Source organism: Cavia porcellus, unplaced genomic scaffold (assembly GCF_034190915.1).
Source record: "Cavia porcellus strain 051 isolate PalLab524CR breed Dunkin Hartley unplaced genomic scaffold, mCavPor4.1 scaffold_22, whole genome shotgun sequence".
NCBI classification, from domain to species: domain Eukaryota; kingdom Metazoa; phylum Chordata; class Mammalia; order Rodentia; family Caviidae; genus Cavia; species Cavia porcellus.
In genome coordinates, this window is record NW_026947505.1 from 49,066,107 (window position 1) to 49,089,260 (window position 23,154).

The 23,154-nt window shown below is 37.8% G+C and overlaps 2 protein-coding genes and 1 pseudogene across 17 annotated transcripts in view; 1 reads left to right on the forward strand and 2 right to left on the reverse strand.

The window, feature by feature from the left end:
- Ube3d (ubiquitin protein ligase E3D) overlaps window positions 1-1,194 on the reverse strand; it is a 134,967-nt gene extending 133,773 nt beyond the window's left edge. For 3 of the 8 annotated variants that reach the window (XM_063233159.1, XM_063233157.1, XM_063233158.1), the window contains exon 1: window positions 1,020-1,193. In XM_063233159.1, coding sequence (XP_063089229.1) covers window positions 1,020-1,096 — 77 coding nt within the window. In that variant the 5' untranslated portion in view covers window positions 1,097-1,193. Of the gene's footprint in view, window positions 1-1,019 lie in introns of all 8 variants that reach the window. The other 5 variants (XM_013158108.3, XM_063233156.1, XM_013158110.3 and 2 more) reach the window with 4 other exon arrangements.
- A 1,700-nt stretch (window positions 1,195-2,894) lies between these two features.
- Dop1a (DOP1 leucine zipper like protein A) overlaps window positions 2,895-23,154 on the forward strand; it is a 120,248-nt gene continuing 99,988 nt past the window's right edge. For 8 of the 9 annotated variants that reach the window (XM_063233132.1, XM_063233137.1, XM_063233140.1 and 5 more), the window contains exon 1: window positions 2,895-3,031. The gene's annotated coding sequence lies outside the window, so the exon portion shown is untranslated. The remainder of the gene's footprint in view (window positions 3,032-23,154) is intronic. The other variant, XM_063233133.1, reaches the window with a different exon arrangement.
- The window catches only part of LOC134472174 (creatine kinase U-type, mitochondrial-like), a 36,110-nt pseudogene continuing 16,037 nt past the window's right edge, over window positions 3,082-23,154 (reverse strand).

Sequence of the window (23,154 nt, forward strand, 5' to 3'; positions counted from 1 at the left end):
GTTTATGAAATTGTTAAACAAGTGCTTCTAGGAACCAGTGAGTCGGATTCCTCTTCTGGAGGCTATGGGTGTGAGCGGTCAGGTTCAAGCTGCTAATTACCCTACTGGGTGAACTGGAACTGGTGCTATTTGCTCGAACTCAGGATTTCCGAAAGAAAGGAAACAAGTTCCATTAAGTACTAAATTCTGGACATCCTCATATTAAAATTCAAGCCATTCAGGTTAAGTTATTCCAGCTTTTTGATGAAGCTAAGATTTGAGCTGAGTTCTCATGCCAAATCCCAAACTGCTCCACCTGGCGTCCAGCAGATTCCAGGAAAAAGGGAAAAGCAAAGCACCATCATCTTAGCTCAGGATCTTGATGTCCAACATCCTTTATCTGAAATAGTGGTCACAAGAGAGGAGGAGCCAGGGGATCACAAACCATTAAAACTGCTGCCAACAAAACAAAATGAACATTTTTTTCCCTAAATGTTTCTTGCTTGTGTAATGAATAAGTTAAAAGTTTGTAGATTTCTCACTAGAACTTGCAATACAAATTAAAAAATGAGCAAGAAGTCTGCGGCCTTCAAGTCACTCGCCAAAAACATGTTTATGGAATGATATTATTGTTTGTTTCTCAGCCCTCCCACGCCCATTGAGAGCTGACCAGGAAGGGCCGGTGGGAAACCCGGTTATTGACACCACAGGGAAACACACACCTTGGAACTTTAAAATCAAACTCCTCATTGGAAGTCTCTGCACTCCTGTACTAAAAATGCCTGACAGCTACTAACCAGCTCCTAAGGTTTCACATCAGTTTCTCGTATTTTAACGCGCAATGGAATCCCGGGAATCTTGTTAAAATGCAAACTGTAAGTCGGCAGACCTGCGGTGGAATGAGACCCCGCTTTCCTCCAAAGCTCCCCCGAGATACCGAGGCCGCGGCCGGAGCACCGGGGAAGGAAGAGGAAACTCAGAGCCCGCGGTCCCCAGCGCGGCGGCGGCGGCCAGGCGCCCGCTCTGCCCGCCCGGCTTACCCCACGATCAGCAGCGCGCTCCGCAGCCGTCTCCGCACCTCCAGGAACACGCGCGCCTCCGCCTCGCCCGCCGCCATCGCCCCGCGCTCCGGCCCACGCGGGACCCAGGCCGCGATCTGTTGCACGCGCGCTCAGAGGCGACTTGGGGGCCGGACCACGCGGGCAGCGCCGGTCAGTCCACAGCGCCGCCTGGCGGGCGGAGAGCGCGCCGCCTCTGGTTGCTGGGCCCGTGCAGAGGGGCGCGCTTTTAAAATCCGGTTTTGGCTGGGAGCGCTGGGGAGGCCAAGTCGAGCTTCTCCCCACGCTTCTCATGAGCTTGACTTGGAACATTAGCCTCCCTGGAAAAGATCGTACACGCAGACTGGGGTATATTTCCTTGACCAGCGTGGGCAGGGAACAGGTAATGGAGCAGAGGTAACAGGTAATACTATCCTCAGCAGAAGAAGTTGGATTTGCCATCTCGAAGCCCACTTTGCCTCTATCCCGCTTTTAAAGAACTAAGGTCCTTGTTAAGCTCTGAGACCAGAAATCTCAAGGATTGATTCGGCATTGCTTCTCAATTTAGTCCTTCTACATCCAAAATTGAAACATCTGCTAAATCGTAGTCCAATTTTCTGTTACCAATATAGACGAATGTGAAATCTTGAAGTTTGAATCACAGAACTCACCATTCACCATTCACCTTTCAAAAGGGAACATGAAATTAATTCCAGATGTACCTCCCCACTTTCCTCGGAGGTAAACATTGACTCAGAGAACTCAGGATGACATTACAAGATAATTTTTGAAAGTTTGACATAGAAAAGGATCTGGTGGAGTGTAAATATTTTAAATGGAGAAACATAAAAATATAAAGCCACAGTGGAATTACAATATATTACTTTAAAAGCAAAAGTGTATTTTTTAAAATGATAGCTTGTTATAGAAAGTCCTGCTTATTAATGTTGTATTTTGATTTCAAAGTCATAATTACTGATTATCAGGTACCAAAGATAATGCTTTTTTTGTTGTATTCTGAGACCAGGCCTCACAATGTAGTTCAGCAGGCCTCAGACTTACCATGAGCCTCCTGCCTCAGCCTTCCCATTTCTGGGATTACAGGTGAGTGCCACAAAACTCGGCTGATGCAATTCTAAATAAAAACTGTAAGTCCTTCAGCATGTCTATAGATAGAAATTTAAGACAAATTTTCTAAGATCAATATTTAAAATTTTTTAAGCATATCACGTTACTGCACAAATTCTTGTTCTATTGCAATAATCCAATAATTACAGAATGTCCCAGTTAACTAGTATTTGTTGCTAATTCATCTGTTTGAAGGGTGGCAACCTCAGCTTTTCATATTCTCTTCCATTTTTAACCTGACTTTCAAGTGTTTAAATAGAAATACTGAAACACGCACTATTCTTATAACAGCAGGCTGTCCATAGTTGTTTTAATAGTTTTAAATAGTTATATTTTCTAGTCACACCTTTGTAAACGCTTGTTTTATTCTATTGTGTGAGAAAATGGTGCAGCCCTCCTTGGAGCAGCTTGATATGATTAAAGTGCTCCAGACCCAAAGTCCTGCCAAATGTCATACCAACGGTGTGTTTCCCAATTTCACACACGCACGCTCTGAGCTTGAAGGTACTAATATAAAATGTTAAGGAATTCTTTAAACACTGCTTAATTACATTTACAGCTATTTTAAGTTCTTACGCTTTCAAACTTTCCATCAAAATGGGACTTGTCCTGGAGACAAGAACACCTGTTTAGAGACGTTTCCCTCCCATTTCCCGTAGTCAGCGTCGTGGGCGCTTCCTGCAAATGACCACTTGAGGGCGCTGTGGTAACAGCGCCAGCAGACGAGGAGCGTCCTGGGGGCGGGGACCACAAGCCCTAGACGTCGACGCCGGCGCGCGCGGTGCACACTGGGAGCTGTCACTAGGCCCTTCGGCGCTTGGCCTCCGCGTCGCTGCCTCGGTGGCTAGGAGAGTGGCGGCGGCAGGAAGCGTCTGAGCCCACGGCAGGTAACCGCGTCCCCGCCCCCCGCGCGGTCCCAGGCAGACTGCCATCCGGCTCAGCCTCCTCCACGCGCTCGTTCGGCAGCCGCAGGGGCGCTCCGTGCGTCGGGCTGCCGGGATGTTGGGGGTGTTGCCGCCCCGGCCTGAAGCCGCGACGCCGCCGGCCGCCCCCTTGGTCTCGGGAAAGCCGGGAGCCGTGCGGGGCCGGAGCTGGCGCTGGCGGAGGTGCGGGAGAGGCCGAGCAGGTAGACCGCAGGCGGGTCTGGACAGCCGCTGGCCTGCGGGTCCCTCCGAGCTGGGCCGAGAGCCGCGCACTGCTGGGGCCGAAGTGGCCCGCACCTGTGCGGCGTGCGGTGGGGACGCGGAGTCCCCGCTTGGTGGAGGAACTGGGGACCAGGATTGTCGCGTTCACGTGGTGGGTTCTTTTGTAACTGAGGAAACAGGAATGCCAGCTTGTTGCGGGTGAAGCGTTGCCGTAGCAAGGCGTGCCAAAGTTCTCTGGAGGAAGTAGGAATAATCTTAAGGAAGTTGTTAACAATTTTCACTTCTGATTCCTAATGCTTTTAAAGTTGCAACATAACAAGTTACCTGTCCAGTTTCCATTCTCTTTTATCCTGAGGAGAAAAAGGCACGCAATTGTGCTTTTAAAAAACTGAGAAAATTATGATTTGGTTATTCTTACGTTTACTTAGAGTTGTATGGAGTTTGGGAAATACAAAGATGGGAAAAATCTGATTCGGAGGCTAATTAAAACAAACATTTCTAGTGATTACAAGAATAAATGAAAAGATTTGCCTGACCCAAAAGCCCTGAATTACAAATACGAAAAAAAAAAAAAGTTTCCATGTTGTTGGCTCTTTTTTACACAGCCACAAATTGTTTTATTTGAATATATTAATATGACCTTCGGTGCGTGTCTGCATTATGTGCTAAGTAACCCACCTGATAATCAACAGTGATTTAGTTGAGCTAACAACTGATGAGTCAGTTAAAACCACACATGATCCAAATACTGGCTTAATGATTACTTTCAGCTAAACTTAATCATCCCTCAAAATTAGGGATTTAGCTCAGTGGCATAAGTACCTGGCTGGCAAGTGTGCGGTCATGAGTTTGATCCCTGGTACAAAAAAAAAAAAAAAAAAAAAAAAACCTAATTATTCCTTAAGATTTCCAGGTGGAAGTAAATCTCCAGGTGGACTTCATTATTAGGGACCCAGTTTTTGAAAAGAAAACACCTTAGTTAATTCACAGCACAAAATATTAAATGTATACACAGGAGTCCTGTTTTGTGGTTGAAGTACATCGTCTTGCTGAGGATGAAGAAATAAGGTTAAAGTTCTGTTAACCAGATGGGATCTCTAGGGTTTGTTTCTTTGATTCTGTCTGGTCTGGTCTGGTCTGGTCTGGTCTGTACTTGTGGTGGTGCTACGGATCATTTCCCTGACCTTGTGCATGCTAGGTCTCGGTTTTGTCATTTAAGACACTTTGAAAAGACCACAGTATTTTGAAGCAGATTGATAGGCTTATTTCCTCTAAACATGACAAGTGATTTGAGCCAAAGTGATTTTGTTGTGTGGTTTTTGTTGTTGTTGTCGTTGTCGTCGTCGTGTTTTTTGCTATAAAGGCAAGACTCTTGAAAACCTTTTCTGTTGTGCTTTACGTGTATGTAATCTCCAGCGGAAGGTTATCATAGCATTTCCTAAATTTACCTAGCCAGAAAGCCTCTTTTGTCATGTCCAACTGGTAATATCTCAGACTATAATTACATAGAATACCAATTTGCAAATTGATGTCCTTGAGCTGTGTCTGCCTTCAATTGTGAAATTCCATACACTAAGCCTTTTTTGCTATCAGTTTAACCTTTTGGAATATGAAAATTGGTAATTCGATACGACAGAGTGTTTTCCTTGGTAAAATATTGATGCACGTGACTCATGAGTCTTAAGGTTGTAATTTATGGCACAATGGTGTCTTTGCTGGTCTCATGATGCTTCTCTAAACCGTAATTAATTCATGTTTTCAATTTGACTTTATAGTTATTGATTTTATTCACAATGCCATTTTAAGTTTCCAACAAGACTTGTTGACAGTAATACTGTTACTATGATGATCTCTGTTTCTAGCCATGAATTCTCTTTTTTTGGTACTGGGATTGAATTCATGACCTATTGCTTGCCAGGCAGGCACTTACACCTGTGTGGGAAAAAAATCCCAGCCCTCGAACCATGCATTCTAAAACTATGAATTATGAGCTGATAGAAGATCTTATGTACTTAATAGCTACATAATTCTAAGAGTTTGGGTCATCAAAAAGAGGTAAAGGTTAAAAAAAATTCAGAGGTAAGTTACCTGAAACAAGATTTGAGTGTGCAATGTAAGATCTGAGTGTTGAATACAGTCTTAAATTATTTTGCTAAACTCTATTAAGTCTCGTTAGTATGCAACCCAAGCGGATATGGATATTCAGTGTATTCTTTGCTATTTGTTAAGGGTAAATGCTCTAAAATGTAGAGTTTTTTTTTTTTTTTCAAGTGGGGTTGTTGGAGTAGGAACACAATATTTAATAGATGAGCTTTAAATCAGGTAAGTTCCCTACCTGGAATAAAACTATTAAGTGTGAAACTAGTATTTTTGTATTATAAAGCTAATAACTTTTTTATTGAGGAAATACTATATATAATTTTTTTTTATTCCCTTGGATTTAAACTATGATTTTTTTTTTTTTTTTTTTTGGTCCTCATTGTGTTTACCAGTACTTCTTTCTCCCTAAACCTGAAAGTTCAATTTCCTTTCATTGGATACATCAGACAATATCAGGTTTACTAAGGAAAAATTTACATATAATGTGCACCCATTTTGTAGTACATTTCAGTCAATTTCCACATATATATATGTGTGTGTGTGTGCCCAGGTAACCACCACCAAAGTCAAGATTCAGCATATACTGCCAGTTGAGTCTGTGTTTATGCCTCTTCTCTTAGAATTTTCTTTCATCTCTACATGTCTAAGTTGTACCTGTGTTCCCAAAATGCTAACTTGTCGCTATTTTTTGATTACCTTATTTGAAATTAATAATCTCTTCTTCTGACTTTCCTGTATTTTAAAAATATCCTTCTCTTTCCTTCATAATGGCTAAACAATGACATGTGCATAGCAAGCACTTATTTATTGATCAAATGTGAGAAACTTAAGTCATGCTTATACTAACTTCAAAATTTTGACATTATCTACATACTTCCTCTATGTCATTTCTTTACATCATTGTAATTGTTACAGTCACTTTAAGGGAAACTGAAATAATCATGAATTAAAAGCAGGTGGCATTTACTATAAAACAGGAGTAGATACATAAAAATGATAAAAACAAAACTGTGTTGTTAATTTCAAGCTAGAAAATTGTCCACTAAAGGTTCTGAGACTTCATTTGAAAAGGAGACTAGCTACATTTTCAGGGAGTTGATAACACACTGGCACTAACCTGAGACTATTTTTGATGCATTCCAAAAAACGGAAAGAATGAAGACGGAATAACTTCCTTACCTGATTCAGTGAGAAAGTGTACCCCGCTAATCCCATGATTTCACTTCTCTTCCTATTAAGGTCTCAAAGTTTTAGAGAGAATGAATTGATCGGGACTTGAAAATTCCTTAGAACTTTATCCATGTAAGAATCAAGAAATAAAGCCATAATTGTAAGTTAAAATACCATTATTCAATCAGATATTTTTATTTTTACAAAATGTGTTCAATTTTACTAATTTACTTTTATTAAGAAATCTTTACCATCTTACTGTTATTAGGATACATTGTCTTTAAGATAAAATTTCTGGTCTTGTTTGACAAAGCAATGACTACTGCTTCAGAAGCAATGAAATGTTAATGTATTTATCTTTGTGGCAAAGTTCAGGTAAGAATGTACAAAATAAAAAAAATAAAAGAAATCTCCTTTTTATAGAAGTTTTATATACCTATATCCTTTTAATAGAAGTTTTATATACCTATATTTTTATATACCTATATTTTTATAGGTATAAAAAATCTCCTTTTTATAGAAGTTTTATATACCTATATTTTTATATTTCCTTCCTACCAAAGACACATCTTTTTTTCTTCTGAGATCATGACAAAATTCTCTCATGGAGTTTCATATGATCAGGTAGGGAAACAGACTCCTGCTTCTTGTATGCTACATCTTGTATTTCAGATTGCTATGATTGTTTACTGATAACTAAATTATGAGCTAAGGGTTTATTTTTTATGAACAAACAGCTCCAGTGGAATATTTAGTTTGGTGTTACTATATTCTTCTTTATTTTTGTTTTGTTTTTTGAGACAGGATCTCACTATGTATTGCAGTCTGGCCTTGAATTTAACGCAATGCTCCTGCCTCAACCTCTATAGCACTAGGATTACAGATGTGTGCCACCTTGTCCAGCTGCTGTTCCTGTTAAAAAAATTAATCTGAGTATTGATAAGTTTATAAAGACACACACAATGATTTGCTACTCAGAGATTGTTGTTTATCAAAAATTCTGGGATATGGGCCGGGGATGTAGCTCAGTGACATAAGCATGTGCCTGGCAAACGCTAGGTTGGGAATTCAATCCCCAGTACCAAAAGAATTAAAATAAAAAATAAAATTCTGGGATACAGCTCCCAAGTGAAAGATAAGAAAGAGCTATTTGGATGCATAGTTTTTATTTTATACATAAGATAGCCTTCACCTAAACAAGGCTTATTTGCAATAAAACCAAAAGTATAGAAGTAGTACAAATATACTGCATTATTCAGTGACAAATGACTAACCAAAAAAAATTAAAGGACAATAGTCTTAGTCCTAGGAATTGTACACCTTATGTATTTCAATTGCTTTTGATTGTACTAATGTGAAAAAATGATGTAAAATATTAGTTCTCTGAAATGCTTAGAATATGTTATTTTCATCAAATTTTCCAGAGTTTTTTGTTTTAATATATCCCATAAATGCCATCCTACACCACTGATAATACTTTTTTGCCTGTCTTTATGTGATGTAACTGTGCAGGGACTTTGTATATGCTTATATATATATGTCTTACAGTGTGTTTTAATTTAAAAATTTCCTGGAGAAAAGTTTTTCTTTTAAGAAAAAGCATAGTACAGTACTTGTTTTAAATCTGGTCTCTTACTTTGTAAGAATTGTAAATTTAAATGATTTTCATGATGTATACTGAGATTTAAGAGTTCTTCATCTTTGAGCCTGAATGAGAGATTCAAGCAAAATAATTATGTTTATGGCATCTGATATTTTATTGAAAGGCTGCTTTCAAAACACTGTGCTTTAAATCTACCTGATTCTATAATATGATGTCGTCTATTGATTTTACATAGTAATCTGATAGCTACTTCTTATATTTACTGAAGTTAAAGTTTAGTGAAAGTTAGTTGAAAATAAACTGATTTAATGCATTGCTGCATGACATGTCACCTCAAACTGTAGTGATTTAAAACAAGTGTCTCACACAATTTCTGTCAGAGTAGATAGGAGAATTGCTCAGGTGTCAAGTTCAAGTTTCTTGTGAGGCCCCAGTCTGGTGTGGGTGAAAGCTACAGGCATCAGAAGGTTCTACTGGGGTTGGAGAATCAAATCCAATGTTACTCACATATTGGCAAGTTATTTCTGGCTGTTGGAAGAAACTCTTAATTCCTTCTATTTTGAATCTCTTCATATGGCTCTTGAATGTGCTTATGATGTAGAAGCTAGCTTATCCCAGAATGAATCACCCAAGAGACGTCAAGATGGAAGCCACAATGTCTTTTATGGACTTTTGGCATGTTTTATTACTTTGCATGTACCAATGGTATTTCTTTTTAAGAGACAGTTGTATAAGGGTATGAATATTAGGGAATGAGGATCATTGGAAGTGGTATATAAACATTCGTCTAAATGATCAGTGCATGTTTGTTTAATATGCAGTATATGCAATATTGTGATTTTTTTAAAAGAATATTCAAATGTTGACTTAAAATGCAATGTGAATATTAGTTCACCTGACAAAAGAAGCACTTTATCAACAAAATTCATACTCTCCAAGGTTCCTTGAGGGAGGATAAGTCAATTAAGATGAAGCGTTTAAGATGTAGCTTCTACTAAATTTTATTTTTTTATTATGAGGGGAAAGTAAATATCATAAATTTTACAGTTGATATCTGATATTCTTTAGCGGCATTCATTTTGGGTTTTTTTGCTTTTTGTTTTGTTTGTTTATTTTTTGGTACCAGAGATTGAACTCATGACCTGGTGCTTGCAAGGCAGGCGTTTACGGCACTGAGCTAAATTGTTGGCCCTCATTTGTTCATTTTTAAGAAATTAAACTTGTTATCAAAAATAGAGACTAATTCATATAATTTTAAGTGCATGAGTCTTGGGAGCTTTTTCTAAATCAATGTAGACTTTATTCATTCTTTTTATCAGCTCAGGGCATTCTGTTATCATTCAGTTTTTATTGTGTTAATTAGTTATCAGTGTGGGGCAAGAACTTTGCTAGGAGCTAACATTGAAAAACTAAAATGATAAATGAGGCCTTTCTATCTTAGGAATTGTGACCACTGAGAATTCCAATTCAGTTACAATAAAGCAAGATAAGCTCCATGACAGAAGTCTAGTGTATAGTGTGAGTGAGCATTGAAGAAATGGTCATGGAAAATTTATCAAAGTGGATAAAATTTGAAATCTGAAGGATGAGTAGCTGCTATTCAGATCAGGTTGAAATCTAGTATTTCAGAATGCAGAAATAAAAAGTTGACTCTCAAAAAAGGACTTGAAAATGTGTTATAAAGCTATTGATGACCTAAACAATGTGATACTAGCATAAAGACATTTATTGATCAATGGACTAAAATAGAAAGTGTATATAGTCAAATTGTCATCAGTAAGGGTGCCATGGGCACCCAGAAGTGAAAAAATGTCTGTACAACAAAAGATGTTCGGGAAACTGACTGTCCTTGTGTTGAAGAACAAAATTGGACCCTTACCTTAATACCCTTTATTTCTAAATGGTTTAAAGACCTAAACATAAAACTTAGAACTCATAGATGGAAACAGAAAAATTTCATGATATTGGCTTTGATAATTTCTTGACCATGACAGCCAAAGTACAGGTAAAGAAAGCAAATTCAAGGTCATAAGCATCAAGTGACATGAACAAAACCTATGGAATAGAAGAAAAATTTGCAAGGTAAAAGGGCAGTATCTAAAATACATAGCTCCTACAAGTCAGCAACAGCAAAATGTAATTTTAAAATGGGCCAAGGACTTGAACAGAGATTACTCAAAAAATGATACATAAGTGACCAACAAAAGATACTCAAGATTTCAGTGCACATCCAATCACAGTGATATACCACCCTATACACATTAGAATGGCTGTGGAGTACCACCAGGATGACTGTCCTTGAAAGAAAAGCATCTGTCTCTATTTTGACTAAACCTGTCCCTATATCTATATACTGATATATATACACAGCTGACTAGGATATTTATCCCCTCAGTTGACTTTACATAATGCAAACAGGGCTAACCAAGGTACTAGTCAAAGGTGTAGCCTTTGAAGCAATGGGGCAGGTCAGTAATCCCCCACCTGTGGCTTCCAACTATAGCTTTCACTGTTTGCATGAACTAGGCCCAGTGACACCGTGCTTTGGGCTGGGATTGAGCCTGGGGAAAGAAGCCATGACATCTCTGCATGAAGATTACACATCAGAGTCAAACAGAAGATACATATTCAATCTGTGATATGCAGATTACTCTTTCTGCATATCTGTCTGCATATGGCAGAGATGCTTTTAAGCCTCTTACCTAGCCCAGCTCACAGCACTCACATACTTCCAACCTTTCAGTCACTTATCTCTGAGTCATCACAAAATAGTAAGACCCGAATTTGGCCCTGGGTCGAGGCCTTCGTTACAGTTAACCATCGTTCTAGCTTGTCTTAGGACACGCTTGGCACCCCACATCTACAGATATGTCTTAGTGTTTTATCCTCGCCGTGGATTGCACTGGAAATGGTAGATTGGAATTAATTATTGGAATTCCAGTAACTTTTCCCCCTGTTACATATGTGGACTCCTCCAGGCTGTGACAGGGTCCAAGAGACTTCCTATAAATGGCTGCCATGAAACCCAAAAAATAACAGATTCTGGTGCATATGTACAGAAAGAAGAGTACTTGTGTGTTGTTCGTGGGAATGTAAAATTGTGAGCCACTATGGGAAACAGTATGATATCCTTCAAAACATAGAATGAATCAGTAATCTCACTTTTAGATATATGCAAACTAATTGAAAACAGTATCTTAACAATATATCGGCACACACATGTTCATCACAACACTATTTTTGATAATAAAGAGGTAGAGGCAACCTAAATATACATTAATAGTGAATTGGCAAGTAAATGTAATATTAGCCTTGAAAAGGAAGGAAATTTGACAAGCTGTAATATGAATGAATCTTTGAGGACAGTCTGCTAAATCAACTAGTCCCAGTAAAACAATTATAGTTTCACTGTATAGTTCCATTTATATGAATATGTAAAATAGTCAGATTCTTTTTTTTTTCTTTTTTTTTAACTTAAAGAGAAAAAAGATAGGAAATTTTAAAAAAGCATTAAAAGGGTACAAATAATACAGAATTTCAAGAAAAAAATATACATTAAGAAATCACTAGTGAATAGATTACATTGTCATCTTAGAAACAGTTGTTAATAGATTACATTGTCATCTTAGAAACAGTTGTCCAAATTATAAAATTAAAGCATATGAAGTGGACATTCATACAGTGACATTGTAGACAGTTCCGTTCAGTGATCCAACAAAAGCGCAGTAATATGGTTTTCCATCCTACACACTCAAATATACATGCAGTTATATCCCTTAGACCACCTTCCTTTCCTCTTTTTTACAATAACAGTTACACTTTTTGGGTTTTTTTACTCCCACAGTTCTTATTACTTTTTTTTTTTTTTTAAGAGAATAAAACCTAACTAAACAAAACAGAGTCGGTTAGAACAGAAGGATGGGCATAGTACGTGATGCGAAAATAGAATATCAGGTGACCAAAAATGGTTACCATTGTACCTCTTGCTATTTTTAAAAAGAGTTGCCTATATCATCAGGTATAATAGAATTGATCAAAACAGTACAGAACAGAACCAATAAACCCTACACTGGAGACCTTACAGGACTTCAAAAGAAGATAATAGTCAAACCATAATGGGCATCATAGTAAATCTTATTGCCTTCAAAGTGGTTGCCTATACCCTCAAGCTTGATACTATCAAACAAAATAGAATATAGTATAATCAGACAGAACAAGATGGGGAGAGCAATCCTGGGGTTCAAATCAGGTTAATAGGAAAAAAAGTTACTATAATGTATCCTGCTTTTTAAAATTTAGTTTTCCCTTAATTAAAAAAATGAGAAAAAGTCGATTAATTAAAAATGAGGTAATTTGCATTTCTCTAATGACCAGAGATGGTGAACATTTTTTCATGTATTTATTTGCCGTTTGTATTTTGTCATCTGAAAATTGTTTATTCATCTCAGATGTCCATTTTTGGATTGGGTCTTTGAATTTTTGGGGTCTGATGTTTTTAAATTCTTTATATGTTTTAGACAGAAGTCCTTTGTCGGAGGGGCAGTTCACTAAGATTTTTTTTCCCAGTTTGTGGGTTTTTTCACTATGCTGGAGATTTCTTTTGACGTGCAGAAACTTTTTAATAAGAGGTGATCCCAATTATTGACTCTGGGAAGTATTTCCTGTGCGGTTTGAGTCCTGTTCATGAATTCTCTACCTACTCCTATGTCTTCAAGGTTTTACCCAATTGGTCTTCCAATAGATTTAGTGTTTCTGTTTTAATATTCAGATCTTTGACCCATTTAGATTTTAATTTAGTACATGGTGATAGGCATGGGTCTAGCTTTAGTTTTCGGCAAATGGAGAACCAGTTTTTCCAGCACCATTTTTTTTCTTCCCCTTTTTAAATAAGGTTGGCTAGGGGCTTGTCGATTTTATTTATTCTTTCAAAGAACCAACTCTTTGATTCATTGATTTTTTTTTTTTGTCTCTATTGCATTGATTTCTGCTCTGATTTTTATAATTTCTTCTCTTTTGGCTTTGGACTTGACTTGCTCTAATTTTTCTAGATGTTAGAGGTGTAACATCAGGTTATTTATTTGTATTCGTTCTGTTTTCCTAATGTGGGAACTCAGTGCAATAAATTTTCCTCTGAGAACAGCTTTCATTGCATCCCACAGATTCTGGTAAGTTGTATTTGTGTTTTCATTTGTTTGTAGGTATTGTTTAATTTCTTCTTTAATTTCCTCTGTGACCCACTGATTACTCAAGAGTGTGTTATTCAGTTTCCATGTGTTTGTGGGATTTTTGCAATATCTTTTATCATTAATTTCTAATTTCATAGCGCTATAGTCCGATAGCATGCAAGGGATAATTTTAACCCTTTTGCATTTATTTAAATATGTTCTGTGAATTTATATATGTTCTGTTTTAGAGAATGACCCATGCACTGCTGAGAAGAATGTGTATTCTGTTGTTTTGGGGTGGAATACTCTGTATATGTCTATTAAGTCCATTTGTTCACAGGTGCGATTCAGTTCTTTTATTTCCTTGCTGATTTTCTGTCTGGTTGATCTGTCCATTGATGTCAGTGGTGTGTAAAGATCTCCTGTTAGAATTGTGTTGCTGCTAACTTGGTTTTTCATTTCTGTTAGTACTTGTTTTATATAACTGGGTGCTCTGGAGTTTGGTGCATATATATTTAAGATAGTTATCTCTTCCTCTTGGAGTTTTCCCCTTAACCAGTATGTAGTGACCTTCTTTATCCCTTCTTATCATTATTGGCTTGAAGTTCACATTGTCTGCAAGCAGAATAGCTACCACCGCTTTTTTGGGGGGTTCCTGTTGTTGCATCAAATATTGTTTTCCATCCTTTGACTTTTAGTCTGTTTAGAAATCCTTTTGAGTTTCTTGTAGACAGCATATGGTTGGATTTTGTTTCTTGATTCATTCTGCCAGTCTGTTTCTTTTAATTGGTGCATTGAGACCATTTACATTAATGGTTATAACTGTTATATATTGGTTTATTGTTGACATGTTATCTTTCTGCTGTTGCATCTTTATCTTTCTGCTCTGTTTGTCTGCTTTGTTCAGTGGTTTTTTCCTAAATGTATCTAGCTGTCTTTCAGCATTCTTTGCAGGGTTGGCTTGGTGATCATGAAGTTTTTCAGCTGTTCTTTGTCATGGAAGTATCTTATTTCTCCATCGATTGAAGGACAGTTTTGCAGGGTACATCAGCCTAGGTTGGAAATCATTTTCCTTTAGGATCTGAAATACTTCACTCCATGCTCTTCTTGACTTTATTGTTTGTGCTGAGAAGTCTGCTGTGATTCTGATAGGTTTTCCTTTATAGTTGATCTGTCTTTTCTCTCTGACAGCTTTTAATATTCTGTTCTTTTGTTCGATTTCTGGGCTGGTCATTATTATGTGTCTGGGTGTAGTTTTAATTTGGTTATGGCTATTCGGAGTTCTATATGCTTCATTGATCTTGATATCAGTTTCCAATCTCGTGTTTGGGAAATTTCAGCTATTACTTCTCTAAATATCCTCTTGACATCCTTTATGTCATCCCCTTCTTTTTCATTTATCCCTTTCAACCTTATGTTGTTCCTCTTTGCATCATCTTGCAGGTGTTGAATTGTTATTTCCTGATCTCTTGTTGTTTTAAAAGATCTTTCCTTTCCTGTTCACTGGCTGCAATCTTGTCTTCGAGGTTTCAGATTCTATTTTCACATTCATTGAGGCGGTTTTTACAACTTTCAGTGGAGTTTTTGATTCCTGTATATCTCTTTGCATCTGCTTTATGTATTCTGTTTGTTTCTTATATTGTTCATCCAGGGATTCTATCTTTTTGTTTAGTTCCTCCAATTTTTTAACTGTGTCTTCTTTAGATATGTTCAGCATCTCCTTCATTTCTTTTATCATTTCTTCTTTTACCTGAGAGATTATTTCTAGTTTGAATTCCTTTAAGGCTTCCCAGAGTTGCTTCTTTATTTCAGTTACTATTATTTGAGGTATTTCAGGTATGTGGCATGTGCACATGGCTCCTAGGCTTTCTGGGGATGGGCTGGATGTTTGAGATTGCATTTTGGTCTTTCATTTTGTCAATTTCCTATATTTTCGAGCTTCAAATGTTGTTCCAAGTGAGGGAGAGAGGTCCACCAGGCTGGGACGGGGTTCCGCGCCTCGGCCCCACTTACTGGTCCCGGCAGGAAACCGTGGCCTGGCCCCCAGGCCAGGAAGAGAGTTTCCCCAGACTGGGACGGGATTCCGTGCCTTGGTCCAACTTGCTGGTCCCAGCAAGAAACCGTGGCCTGGCCCGCAGGTCAGGAAGAGATTTCCGCTAGACTGGTACGAGATTCCGCGCCGTGGCCCCACTCACTGGACCTGGCAGGGAATCACGGCCAATAGTCAGATCCTTATAAACAGAAAGTAGAAAGATGGTTACCAGGAGCTAGGGGAAGAGAGAAATGGAATTACAGTTTTAGTTTTGCAAGATGAAAAGTTATGGAGATTGGTTGTAAAACAGTGTGACTATACTTAAGGTTCCAGAACTTTTTTGTTGTTGTTGTTGTTGTTTTTTTTCTTTTTTATCGGTATTGGGGATCGAACTCACGACTGCTTGCTTGCAAGGCAGGTGCTTATGCCGCTGAGCTAAATCCCCAGCCCCAACGTTCCAGAACTTTACCTTCAGTGGTTAAGAAGCTAAGTTTTATAATTTTAAGAAATTAAACTATCAGAAACATGAAGTATATGTGCACTTTAAAGTACCATACTGTAATGTAACTCATTTTCTAAATATTGAAGAAGATACTTTTTATAACAGCTAAATGAAAGGGATTGAATCACAAGGTTTCATGCTAAGACATAACATTTTGAGTATCATTTAGTAGAAAAACTTTAGACAGTGAAAAGAAACAGGACATATCTAGAAAAGTAACAGTTTATATAAAGGCATTGACGTGGGAGGGAGCAAATCCTTGAACAGTGGCAAGTTGCCTAGCTTTTATTCTTTGGGATTAACTTGTATTTAGATGCTCCCAGCCCCAAGCCTCACGCAGTTAAAGGGTCAAGAGTATCAAAGATGGTTGAATTAGATATGTAAATGTGAACTAAGGATGTGATACTGCGATTAAGAGTGTGGGGTTAGGGAACCCCACACTGGGTGTAGATGCTAACAATCCTGCAGTCTGAATGGAATAAAAAGGGAGAGGGAATAGCCGGCTTGCTACTGCTGTCTGCCTACCCTTCCATGCCATGAGCTGTTTCACCTCTGTGATGCCCCTCTGCATTTTCACCTTTTCTGATGCCAGCCAACTATAGACTGAAACTTGTACAGACTGAGTTGAAATAAGCCTTCCCTCCTTTAGCTTTAGGAGCTGAGTATTTTGTCTCAGCAGTGAACTGAATGTGGTGACACATACCTGTATTCCCAGCAGGAGAGGCTGAGACAGGAGGATTGCTGTGAGTTCAGGGTCATCCTAGGCTACACAGTAAATTTAAGTACATCTTCCCACATACACAAGTACAAGGCTGTGCAATTGAAATGACGGTATTGTTGACAGGAATGAAGAAAAGGAAATCCAGAAAATAGGAAAATAGCAATGTTTACTGATTTTTGTTTCTTAGATTGAAGTGATATCCTAAAAAAGCAAAGGGACAATGAAACAAGTTTAAACATAGTAGAATATAATAATTTATATCTTTATCAGTGTTTTGAAGCCCTGCCTTACTAATGAGGAGGCTGTGAGTTTACAAAAATAAAGCAGTACCTTAATTTTGTTTTTGAATCTACCAAAAGACTTAACCTTAATTCTCTGAGTAACAACTAAGAAATTTTTTTTGTTCTGTCATGATGTATTAATAATGTCTGTTTTTACTTAATATTAAAATATAAGTGATGAAAATATAGTTGTAAGTGGGGACAGGCCTGTCTACTAAAGGTCATACAATTTCTTGGCTTCTTCCTATTACTGCCCTGTGCAGTTATTTTCTGTTGCCATTCTTCTATATTTTTAAACTGATGTATGTAGATACATGTGTGATCTGGGTCCAATATGAATTTTATTTTAAGGATTTCTATTAAAGTTATTCAGCTAATGTGTTGGTGTACTCCTAGGTAATGCTTTGATCCTGCCTGTGATGTGAATAAGTTTAATTTTATTTGTATCTTAGTGAATTTTTTGTTTGTTCTTCTCTATGATTTTATTATTACTTTTTTTTAACCATGGGTCAAACTCACAACCTTGCACTTATTAGGTAAGCACTGAAGCCACTGAACTAAATCCCAGACCCTTATGATCTTATTTTTAAAGCAGTTTTTGTTTTTAGAGCATAGCAAAGGATCTTAACTAGGATGGAGGTGGGGGAAGCAGGTCCAGGGCAAGTAGAATCATCTACCACTAAATAAACAGAAGTTCTGAGGATATTGATTTTTCTGCTGTAAATGGGGAGTAAATATGGGTAAGGGGTACAGAGCTGCAGATATCCTGGCTTCTCTCTAGATGCTGCTTACAGTCAATCAGATACTTCACTCCATTGATTACCAGTTGCACCAGCTTCACCTCGGACTTGCCAGCCAATCCAAGTTGGAGATGTGGAAGATGCTGCCTGTGGCAGTGTCCACTTATCCAACACCATGCTTCTGGAGTCTCAGGTTCTCTAGGATCTTTGGGAATTGTCTATCTTTGCTTAGCAGGGATAGTTTAATGTCCTGAAGTCCAGTGCCCAGGTGAGATGGACAGATCAAAATGTATCTCAGGTACTCATTCTGTATGAACTCCCAGCCCCATGCTGGATCAGCTGCTCTACTCTTTGAGGCGCTGGCAGAATCTTTCAAACACTTTCTTCATGTTGCCACCCTTCACCATGGAGATGACCCTCATGTGGTCCTCATTCACCCAGATGGAGAAGCCCTTTGCGTTGTGTCAGATGCCAGAAGCATCTGGCAGTCTCAGGCCATTCCTGCTTGAGGAATGAGAACAGGGGCTTATCAAACAGGAAACAGTCATCAGTAAGCTGCTACTATTCAGCCTCCATCATCTCACTGAGCCTGTAGTAACATTCAGCCAGCTTGCCCTTCAGGCCACTATACATACTGCTTACCCTAGTAACCTAAATGGATCTTAGATTGGCATCCAGATCAGTGGTGTGTTTCATGGTCCAGAAGTCATATCTGTTGTGTTATTCTTGAATCACAGAGTTGAATAGTTCTGCAAATACCTCCTACGCTGTCTCATCTCCAGCCACCATGCCAGTCTTGATGAAGGGGTCCCTGGGGCCAGCCATTCTAGTCTGAATGTACTGATGTAGCGTCCAATCAATGGGTATGGTCTTGTCACAGAGGTGTGCATAGACTGCTAGGATCATGTGACAGGCCATCCAGTTGTGCTTTGGGAAGTCTGGGTACTCAGTGCTTGGAGGATATAGTCTCTGCTTACGAGAGGCTCACACAGGTTCCACGCAGAACTGAAACCCAGCAACTAGAGACCCAGTTCCTGTCAAGAGTCAAGCCTGAACAAAACAGTACAGAACAAAACCAATAAAACTGAAACATTGGAGACGTTACAGGACTTCAAAAGGAGATAATAGTCAAACCAGAATGGGCAAAAGTGAATCTTACTGCCTTCAAAGTAGTTGCCTATACCCTCAAACTTGATACTATCAAACAAAACAATAGAATAAAATCAGTCAAAACTAGATGGTGAGAACAACACAGGGCTTCAGATCAAGTTAATAGGACTGTTTTGTTCAATTTTATTATATCTGATGATATAGGCAATTCTTTTTAAGGTAGCAAGAGGCATTATGGTAACCATTGTTGATCAGCTTGTATTCTGTTTTTACATCATATACTATGTCCATCCTTTGTTTTGACTGACTGTGCTTTGTTTTGTCATATTTGGTTTTATTCTCTTCCAAAAAAAAAAAAAAAGTAATAAGAACTGTGGGAGTAATAAAACCCAAAATGTGTAATTGTTATTGTAAAAAAGAGAGGAAAAGAAAGTGCTCTAAAGGATACAACTACAAGTGTGTTTAGGTGTGTAAGATAGATGACCATATTACTAAGTTTTTGTTGGCTCCTTGAACACAACTATTTGCAGTCTCACTGTTTGAATGTCCACTTTGTATGCTTTAATTTTGTAACTTGAACAACTATTTCTAAGATGACAATATGTAATCTATTAATTGGGATTTCTTACCGCTTATTTTTTTGAAATTCTGTATTACTTGTACCCTTTTACTGTTTTTTTTTTTTTCCTCTCTTTAAATAAAATTAAAAAAAAAAAAAAAGAATCAAGCCTGAGGCTGGGGCTGGAAAATGTCAGACAGGGGAAGACACCAGCCTTGGCTTCCTAGAGCAGGGCATGGCACCAGGTGATTGGGGGAAGGAGAATGCAGTCAGGTCAATGGAGGGTCAGAGCTTGGCCAGGGCTGTTAGTTGCACTGGGTGTGGGGATGAGGTTGAGCAGGAATTGTTAGCTTCCTCTTTCTTCTCTCCCTTCTCTTCTATCTCTCTTTAGAGCAGTTTTAATTAAAAAAAAAAAAAAAAAAGGAGCTGGACATAGTGGTGCATACCTATAACCTTAAGCATCCTGGGAGTCCCAGGCAACTTAATCCTGACTTTGAGCTTAGAACTTATCAACTTAGCAAACTATGTCTCAGAATTTAAAAGAAAATTCTTAAACAGAACTGAGGATATAGCAAAATTTGAAGAACCTAGGTTTAACCCCCAATACCTAATAAATAGTACAAAGGAAATTTTTTTTTCAAAATTAGGAAAAGATAATTCTCCCTCCTGTAGGCTGTGTTTAAAATTTTTCCAGATGCTCTGTTAAATTTGAATACCCTGGAAAATGCATAAAACTTTGTATTTTTTGGCTACAATATGTGGTACAGCATTTTTTTGTTAATTTTTTAATTTTTTTTTTTTTTTTTTTTACCTGTACTGGGATCGAACTCATGACTGCCTGCTTGCAAGGCAGGTGCTTATATCTGCTGAGCTAAATCCCCAGCCCCTCTTGTTAATTTATGTAAAAACCAGTCTTTATATTAAAATTGAATAGTAAGTCATTAATTTTCATTAAAATAACTTTTTTGTTCATTTGTTTGGCGGTGCTAGGGAGTGAACCCAGAATGTTTGCTACATCCTGATTTTTGTTTGTTTGTTTGTGGTTTTCTAAATTTTTAGGCTTTCCCTAAATTGCCCAGCCTGACTCAAACTTTTGACATTTAAGCAAAACTGTTGTCATTGTGACTAAAGAACAAGACTATCTGTAAATAAGCACTTTTATTTTGAAATAGGTACACTCTGAGAAGTGTTTTAAATAATCTTAAAAATTAACTAAAAAATGAATCGTGGCAGGATACTTCAGAGAAGTGGTGGTGAACTTATGACACCATGGCACAGTAGACTGTGTTATTGAAAGTTCTAGATTTAGATTTGCCACTATTGGCTTAGACTTAACCCTTTTCTTGTGGTTCATATCTTTCTAATCATTCTAAATAACCATACGTTCATTTTTCTGACAACATTCTCTAATTTAATTTTCAGGTATGTATAAAAAATACATTGTTTTCTTCCCAATTAAAAACAAACAGACCATGGTCAATACAGATAATTTAACTTAAATGTTATTTTGATATTTATTCTCAGGTTTACTTTCCCTTGTTACCTAAGAAACTTTTATCTCATCTCCATCTCATCAATATACACACAGAGAAATCAAACACTTTAATTCTATCATATAAAAAATTAAATGTACAAAGCCAAACTTTAGATTATTATGATTTAGATTTTTTAAATGCCCCCAAATGTCCTCTGTATTAAGAGCTGAGGCATAGAGGAAGATAATTAGATGAGGCACCGGCCTTGTTAATGTACTGTATTAGTTCATTGATGTTTTAGCGATGGGTTGTTAGCATGTAGAGTCTTGTTGGAGGAAGGAGGTCACTGGGGCTGTGCCTTTGAAAGATGTACCTTTTCTTTCCTGCTTCTGCTTTTGGGCTGCCCTGAGGAAAGCAGCTTTCCTCCCCTACAATGTTTCTGTCTTAGAGCCAGCAAACTGATTATGATCTGACACCTCTGGAACTATGAGATAAAAATTAAACTCTCCTATTAAGTAACTTCCTCAGATGAAAATCTAACAATTATCCGCATCTCTTTTCTTTAAGTATAGTTAATACAATGATATGTTAAGACTGAACTGAATATATAATACAACTAAGACTGATGTTTGTGGATTTTACCAACAATGTAGGTAATTTCTTCAAAATACTTGTTTTCTGAACTATTATTTTTCATAATGAACTGTCCTCATGAATTGTCTCTCTTCAAGAAAGCAAAGCAAAGTAAAATCTGCTTTATTGGTATCCATAAAGTGTAGGTGGGGTATGCATAATAATAGAACCTGTACCTGAAGCATACTTCTCCAACAGAAATCCTTACATCTGCACTGGGCATCCTAACTCTGGGAACAAGCACACCTATAATTCTGTTTTTGTTTGTACAACATGTCTCCTAGATTTCATAGCACTTGAGAGCATACTTCTTCAAAAGTTTCCTCCCATGAATACTGTATACATGCCCCCTTCTCTGATAGCCATTTATTTAGTTGAAATCTCTGCTTTACACATAACCAAAAACCAAACAAAACCCCTTCTTTACCTTACTTCATGATAATTTTGCCTTGTACTTTAACCTACACAGTATCATACCTTTGATACCTTTGAGCTATGTAGATTTTTTTTTAAGAGTTCAATTTTGGTCCCTGTGCTTGAATCAGTTTCAAAAGAATGCTGTAAAGATAGGTATTTGCATAATTATAGCTTTGCATAATAGGAAAAGAAAATAAATTTTTTTAAGCAAAAGGTTTATTGAAGGATGCAGACAATTCCTAAGGGACAAGAGGAGTCCTGAGTGGGTGGCCACTGAGGCCCTTTGTTAGGGATAATATAAACGGTAGAGTTACAGGGTAGGGACAATGTGAGTCAAATGATAATCAACCAGTAAGACTACAAGTATAGCTGATAAGATAACATTGGTCCAATAGGCAAGCAGGGAACATAGCAAGAATATATGGCTGGAAAAGGAAAAGAATATATGGCTGACATCATTAAACTTACTTTATCTATGACTTCTAAAATAGGAACATTTTGGGAAAGGGATGGGTCCAGGTATTCTGGTCACTCATTCAGGTGTCTGATAAATATATGAATATAATGGATTGAGTGGTATCAGAATAATCTCAAATTTCTATTCATCCCTTAGGGAGATATGTAAGTCTTAATTATTGTGACTTTAATGTACAGGCCTTGCCTTCAGATGCACCTCCTGGTACAATTTTGATGTGTTCTCATCTTTTTCACTAATTGTTCAAGGCTTTCTCTCTGTATGATTGTGTATTAATTTCTATCATATTTAGCTGCCTATAATACTCCCTCCTTAGAAGAAGTATTCCCCCCATGTGGAAAATAGGTGTAGTTTCAATCCAGCTGTTTCAAGCTGAGAAGAATCAGTGTAGGGGAGCCTGCAGTTAGGGCCCTTCTCTAGAGAGCTAATCTAATAGGCCACAAGTAGAAGTCTTGTTGCAGTTTAGCAGTTATAAACTCCCTTTACAAGGCTGATCTAGTGGATCCCAGGAAAAGGAGTCTGGCACATTTGTCATTGGTTCCATCTATAGGATCACTTGGAGTTTGGCAGCCTGTAGGCAAGAATCAACAAATTTTCCCAAGGCATTAAAGCACATACAATCAAAGCATGAGGACTAAAATGGAATGGCGGGTTTGGGAAAAGAGCCATGTCTAGAAAGTGCTCTTAAGGAATTAGAACACTGATTATAACCGAGTGGCTCCTAGGCATCTCTACCAATGGAGGTTACGTATAAGTTTGTTTCTTTGTCACAAGTTCCTCCACTGTTTTAGCTATAGTTAAGTTTCCTCAGGCATTACTTTTGGAATAGTGTATAGAGCCTCTTGACTACTCTGCTTATGTCAGCCAATAGAGGATGGGTCA